Raw genomic sequence first — 7,103 nt, forward strand, 5'->3', positions numbered from 1 at the left:
GGACGGGTGACGGATGTTGGAGGGAGGCGGACGAGTGACGGATGTTGGAGGGAGGCGGACGAGTGACGGATGTTGGAGGACGGGTGACGGATGTTGGAGGGAGGCGGACGAGTGACGGATGTTGGGGAGGCTCTATTATCGATATAACAAAAGCTTTTTAAAATTTATATTTGACAAAAGGGAGCAAAGTAGAAAGTCCATTGTTTGGGTTTACATACAATTTTGTTGAAATTGTAGGTGCCCGAGGTGATGATAAAGTAGATCTATGGCCTCCCCCCTCCCCCACCAAAGCAAAAATGCTCAAGAACCCCAAATTATAAGAGCATCTGCACCTTCCGTTTTCAAAGTCCAGCAAATATCCGTTGATCCTGCCATTGACGTTCACCTAATGCAGCTTCCTGTGATGGGGTGGCAACGACGCTGCACTGCTCCTGAGTTCAGAGCAGAGTTGTCACCCTCGTGTAGGCTGCGCGTGCTTGCACTACAGTGGGAGGTGGAAGATGTTGCAGGTGGTGTGGCTATCAGCATTGTCGCTGCTGATTTATGAGCCTGTAGCTTGTCAATCAGCACCTGGCCACACCTAGTCCCGCTCACTGGATTGACAGCAAGGCCTTTGCTGCTGATTCCCTCCCACTGTGAGCTGCAGTGTCTGGGAGGGGGAGCATGTGAGATACAAATGGAGGAGAATTTTGGCTCAGGCACGGATGGTATTAATTGCAGCAGATACGGTAGATGTGACCTTAGCTGTAAGAATTGGCATTGCTGGGAAGCAACAACTGGCCGGGCACGTTGTTATGTGATATACAGAGCCAGTGCTTGCAGTGTTTGTGTTGTCCCGGCGTTCAGTGAGTGGAAAATGTTGGTCGCGTCCTTACATGAACTCTGCTGCGCCTGTGAGCTCTCTGTGCTGATGACGTCTGTGTTGTAGATTATAGACAGGTCGTCCTTTACTATATAGCAGCCCATGATCTTGGTACAACCACTTCAAGGCCAGGACAAGTACAGGTACATAGTATGGTCCTGAAGTGGTTAAAGGGGAACTCCAGCCTTTCATTTTCTATACAGCCCTTCCCCTGCGACCATATTGACATGATGATGCGCCTCCCAGGGGGGCAGGTACATGACATCCTGGGCTCGAAAAAAGTGGTTTGAATGACACCGTCTGTCATTTTAACCCGAAAGACTAGCGCCATCTAGTGGCGGAATGGAATTATTGCTGGAGGACAGCCCAGGGGCAAAGGCGAGTATTACAGCCAAAGCTGCTTTTTGGTTTATTTTCTCCCGGGCTTTGTATTTTGGGCTAAAACCCGGAGGTCCACTTTAAGGAACACATCTCATGACCGTGTTGGAAATAGGTTTGTCTATATGAGGCGGTCGTATTCCAATTTTATTTAATTTTTTTCCGATGGTAAACAGATTTCTATTTTTCCAGACCTTTTATCTCTTTGCTTGTAAATAATTTACTTCTAGGAGCCGAGATTCTTCCTCCCAGTTCTCAATATGTATAAAAGAATTAATAATAAAATAAAAATAACTTATACAATGAAAGGATCGCTGCATACATTTTATTAATAACATTTACATCTGTTTATCCTTATTTTTAATTGTCTTTATTTTAACCAGCATTCCTTTTCTCTTTAGCATGTGGACATGGAGAATGCCTATCTGTGTGGATACTTGAAGATAAAAGGCCTTACTGAGGTAAGGTGTCGTCGTCGTCAACTGCCTCCCCACCCCCCCAATACCTCACCTCACTAAAGAGGACCTGTATTGTAAAAAACTGTGCTTAAGGCCTTGTTCACACCAAATGCAGATCCGGTCAGGTTTCTGCACATGCAGTGCAGTGGGTTGTGCCGCGTTTTTGATGCGTTCCGGGCCGGTTTTGGTTAAAAAAAAAACATTTTTTTTTTACTTTTTTTAAGTTTAACATGGGCTTTCAGGCACTTGCATGCGTTTTTGATGCGTTCCAGAGCAGGTAAAATAGGGCTTGCCGCAGTTTTTTCACCTGCTCTGGATCCACACGCTGCGATGTGAACTGGAGGTCAAAATACCATTGGAATACATTGGACGCAGTTTTGATCCGGTCTGCACCTGCTCTGCTCTGGATCTGCTCCGCGCTTGGTGTGAACAAGGCCTAAAGAGCCAAACGATTATTATTAATTCTTTCATACATATTGAAAACTGGGAGGAAGAATCTCGGCTCCCAGTTTTCAGTTCCTTAGCCAAGCGCTGAGTAGCTGTTCTGCAGCACTTCAGTGAACACTTCGGATACACAGTGCTAAGCAAATTGGCGGAGGATAATATATTTGCCTGATAAATACCAAGAGATTCACCCTCTCTATGTGTCCTGGTGACTTTTTATTAGTAAAAATAAATCTTAAATGTTGGGTTGTCACCAGAACAAGAACAGATGGCAAATCTTCCAATGGGTGACCATCTCTTTGGAAAGATTTCCTCTCACTTCCTATTGTGGCTATCAGACAGGAAGTGAAGGGAAATATTCCCAATGGGACACAGAAGGCGGTTTGGCATCAGTTTAAGGTGATTGTAGCCATAATATCCCACTTGCAACAACACAGTTGATAACTGAACTGTCTGTGATACACTGTCTGTCTGTCCAGTGCAAATAAAAATAAAGCATCACGGACGGTTACCAATAGTGTGAGATTTAGCTTCCAATGGTAGCGCATTAAGGACGCATCCACTCGCTTATGACTTCTTTTAAGGGCTTCCTTGCCCACTTTTATTAAATGAAGGTTCACAAAATAATGTGATCACCCTCGCTGGGGTTTTCAAACACTAAGTACAGTTTTTCTTTCTTCATCCACTTAGCACTAATAGCACTTTCAAAGTCCACCGACTTTAGGTTGTCTGATTACCAAACACTTTTCACCACACAAGTGACACACACGTCAGTCCGCCAGCCGCAGACTGGTCCCAGGGTGGAGCCCTCCTGACTCCTGCACAGAGACCTCCTTCTGTCACCCAGGTGGAGCCTTGAACCTGACCCAGCATCCTCCTCATAAGGGCTGTGCACAGGTGCACCATCATTTGGTGCTGGTCACCACTAAAGCCCGGACCCAGGAATGGAGATTTCTTCCCTCCCAGTTCGCTTAGAAATCTCCTGGCTCCAGGATCCCAACTATAATCCAGAAAACCCGGAATGAGTTGTAAAACCAGCTCTTTCCTGGTAACCATACTTTTCTGGAGCCGCTCAGCCACTCTTGCTGGGAGTCCTGGGTGACTTTGATGCCACATTATACCGTGGTATTGCCACGCAATGCCACAATAGGAATACACGTAAAACCACTAATGGAAGAATGAGCTATTGTCAATGTCACATACATGTGTGGACAGACCGGTTTGTCATTGTATATGGTGTTATACAGTTGTGTTTTTAGTTGTTCTTGTACAATTGTGCCAAAGCTTACCACTGTCTCCTGCTTCCAGGAATACCCAACCCTCACCACCTTCTTTGAAGGTGAAATAATTAGTAGAAAACACCCTTTTCTAACTAGAAAATGGGACGCAGACGAAGATGTGGATCGGAAGCACTGGGTAAGTGGCAGTATTGATATCTCACAGTTCTGCTTGTATTCATTTGTTAAGAAAAAAAATTATCTTTGTTGCCGAAAGTATCCGACCAGATGCTCTTTATTTGTAGGGTTTAAAAGTGAAGGAATCTGACTGCTGTCAGCAGCACCTCTGTGCTTGACTCTGTTCACATTTATAGGATACCTATTGATACCTATTTGCATCATTACAGAACAAACCGTGCCTGTATCTGCTCTATGACTCTCTATGGAGGCGGCCACCTTGGTAGAGACAGGGCTTTGCTTCCACATTTGCTACATAACTGTGTGTGTGTATATGTGTATGTATGTATGTATGTATGTATATGTATATATATATATATATATATAAACATACATACATACATACATACATACATACATACATACATACATACAATGTGTGTATATACATACATATACGCACTAGCAGGTTAAGTGGTGCACAAGAATATCTTGCAATCAAGATGTAAAAAATTAGCTTGAAAGGAACAACAGTGTCCCATGCTCAATTGGCCACATGCATTGTGTCATCGCACGGGCACATGGAGTGCATAATGCATCCGGAGATGACCGACGCCATGGCTGTATGCATTCACCAGCACTCCAGAGCCCTTACATGCATACAAGGACAGATGAGCAGCCCTGGACATAGATTGTCTGCGTCCCGGGCCGCTGTAACTCCTTACCCCAATCTGTCCGCCTATCTCCTACGCTGCCCACCTCATCTCAACATAATTGCCTTTTACTTCCTCCAATAGCTCACTCACAATTATTACCTTTTGTATCACTTGCCCCTCTTAGTAGATTGTAAGCTCTCACGAGCAGGGCCTTCCTAACCCTATTGTACTGAAACTGTATTGTATTGTAAATTTGTATTTGGAATTGTACGGTCTCCTCCATTGTGTAAAGCGCTGCGCAAATTGCTGGCGCTATATAAACCCTGTATAATAATATCTTCCCCTGTATGCATGTAATCACTTGAATACCAAGTAAAGCTTTGTTCATGACTTTTCTGTAACGTTGGTCCTTTTTTATTCTGTCCTTTTGTCTGTCCGCAGGGCAAGTTCCAGGCCTTCTATCAGTACGCGAAAACCTTCAATTCCGATGACTTTGGTTTTGATGAGTTGAAAGCTGGAGACTATGTCTTCATGAGATGGAAGGTAAAGATCATTACTGTGGTCCTGAAGTCAAATATTGAACGGTATTAATGACTTGTGCATGGTATCCGTGAATTCTCCTAGTAAGGGAATGTACCATCGTCCCAGCACAAGAGTCTTTTTGACTTTTGAGCTACAATCGTATAAATCTAGACAAACCTCTGTTATGAAACTTCCATATTCACAAAAAATCCTAAACCACCTATGTAAAAAGTTTTTGTTGGGCTGCTACGGACGTCATTGTGTACTGACGCCTCCTCGTAGATTCACCATATACACTGAGTGGCCAGATTATTATGACCACCTGACGTTTGTAGGCAAATTAGCTATAATTTGGCGCTGAAGTTACTAGCGGGACGCAGATCTTAATCAGGGATCCTCTCAAATGATCTCTGAACGCACTGTTCGCCATACACTGCATCGTGTGGGATGTGGAAGCCGAAGGCCGGTTCCAACACCTTTGCTGTCTGCAGTTAACAAGATAAAACGTCTCCAATTCGCACAGGAACACAAGGATTGGACAGTCGAGCATTGGAAAAAAGTAATGTGGTCCGATGAATCACGATTCCAGTTGCATCATGCAGATGGCAGAGTGAGAATTTGGCGGAAACAGCGTGAAAGCATGCACCCCACATGCATGAGTACAACCCTTCAAGCTGGCATGTTTTCCTGGCATGATTTGGGCCCTTTAATTAGTGTGGAACAACGTCGGAATAGCACAACATACCAAAGTATCGTTGCTGATCAGGTTCATCCGATCATGTTGATGGCGTATCCCAATGGAGATGGCTTCTTCCAACAAGACATAGCGACATGCCACAGTGCTCGTATTGTGCAGGAGTGGTTTCAAGAACATGAGGGAGACTTAACCTTGCTTAGGTGGCCCCCACAATCACCAGATCTCAATCCAATTGGAGCATTTGTGGGACAAAGTTGAAAGAGCCATCAGGCAGCTGGTTCCACAACCATCAAATCTCACAGAACTGGACAGTGCTATTCATCAGGCATGGTGTCAGATTCCTCGTTTCACCTTTCAACATCTCGTGGAGTCAATGCCAAGAAGAATCGCCGCAGTATTGAAGGCAAAAGGCGGCCCAACGAAGTACTGATGGGGTGGTCATAAAAATCTGGCCTCTCAGTGTATATAGATGCTCTAATCCAGGGGTAGGCAGCCTGGGCACTCCAGCTGTTGTGGAACTACAAGTCCTCCAAATCATTTCAACACTCTCCCAGACTCCCGGAGGCGGAGACATGATGGTTGCCTACCCAAAAATTTGTACACAAAAGTTTTGAAAGTCCATTTATAACTTGAAAGGCTTCCCTATCAGCTGATATGGGCTCCATCTGCTGCCATCAATTCTGCTTTTATGCTACTGCTCTGTATGAAGCGGAGACACTGATTGGCTGACTCTTGTGTTTTGGAACTCAGGCATCAGTTTGAAGCAGTGGATCTAAAGTCAAGGTTTCTTGGTCCGCTTTAAAAATTGTTTAGTGTTGCAGCATCACTTTCTACTTTCCAACTTGGGACTGGAGTAGGGAAACCAAGCTCTGCGTCTTGCAGCACTTTTGGGTACTCGGTTTAAATCCCAGTCAGGACACTGTCTGCAAGGAGTTAGCGTGTTCTCCCTGTGCTTGCATGGGTTTCCTCTGGGTACTCAGGTTAGCTGCAACACTCCAAAGACTAGGGCAGGGACTTATGTAAATGTGGAGTATGTAAAGCACTGCTTAAATTGTTGGCGCTATATAAATACCTGTAATTAAATAGGTCTTGTGCTTGAGACAACCTTCTTCATTCTGGCTGAGAGAGGGTAGGAGGTCTTTAGCCAGACTGGGATAAGGAGGCTGCGTGCCCCAATACATGATGTCAGTGCTCTCTGTATTCGTTGTGTTCTGTCCCGCTGACCTCTCTTCCTCTGTTTCCATAGGAGCAGTTCTTGGTGCCCGATCACACAATCAAAGACATCAGTGGCGCTTCCTTTGCTGGCTTCTATTATATATGCTTTCAGAAGTCTGCCGCAACGATAGAAGGGTATTACTACCATCGGAGTTCCGAGTGGTGAGCAGACAACATTTCTCTGTTTCCTGTTATCAGCATTAATATGCCTTCTTACAGTTAGAATCTTCCAGAAATTAGAGGTTACCTTACTAGACAACTTAGTCCTTCCCAGGTTGCCTTTAAGGACTTGTTCGCACCATTTACAGCGCACACACTGTTTTTTCAGACCGCACTGGACCGAAACGCAGACATTGATGTGCGCATTTTGGTGCGGGCAGGGGGTGTGGCTGCGGTGCTATTGACTTCAATGCACCGCACCGCCCCTGAACGCAGGAAGCTGGCTGGGATGCGATACAGTGCGTTTAAGTAGCTATA

General features: G+C 45.0%; 1 protein-coding gene across 1 annotated transcript in view; it reads left to right on the forward strand.

The window, feature by feature from the left end:
- Positions 1–7,103, forward strand: part of GID4 (GID complex subunit 4 homolog) — a 13,605-nt gene that overhangs the window by 4,500 nt on the left and 2,002 nt on the right. The window contains exons 3-6 of the mRNA XM_018569303.1: positions 1,642–1,701; positions 3,451–3,558; positions 4,634–4,735; positions 6,658–6,788. Of these exons, the coding sequence (XP_018424805.1) occupies positions 1,642–1,701; positions 3,451–3,558; positions 4,634–4,735; positions 6,658–6,788 (401 nt within the window). The remainder of the gene's footprint in view (positions 1–1,641; positions 1,702–3,450; positions 3,559–4,633; positions 4,736–6,657; positions 6,789–7,103) is intronic.

Source organism: Nanorana parkeri, unplaced genomic scaffold, assembly GCF_000935625.1.
Source record: "Nanorana parkeri isolate BGI_ZX_2015 unplaced genomic scaffold, ASM93562v1 scaffold1320, whole genome shotgun sequence".
NCBI classification, from domain to species: domain Eukaryota; kingdom Metazoa; phylum Chordata; class Amphibia; order Anura; family Dicroglossidae; genus Nanorana; species Nanorana parkeri.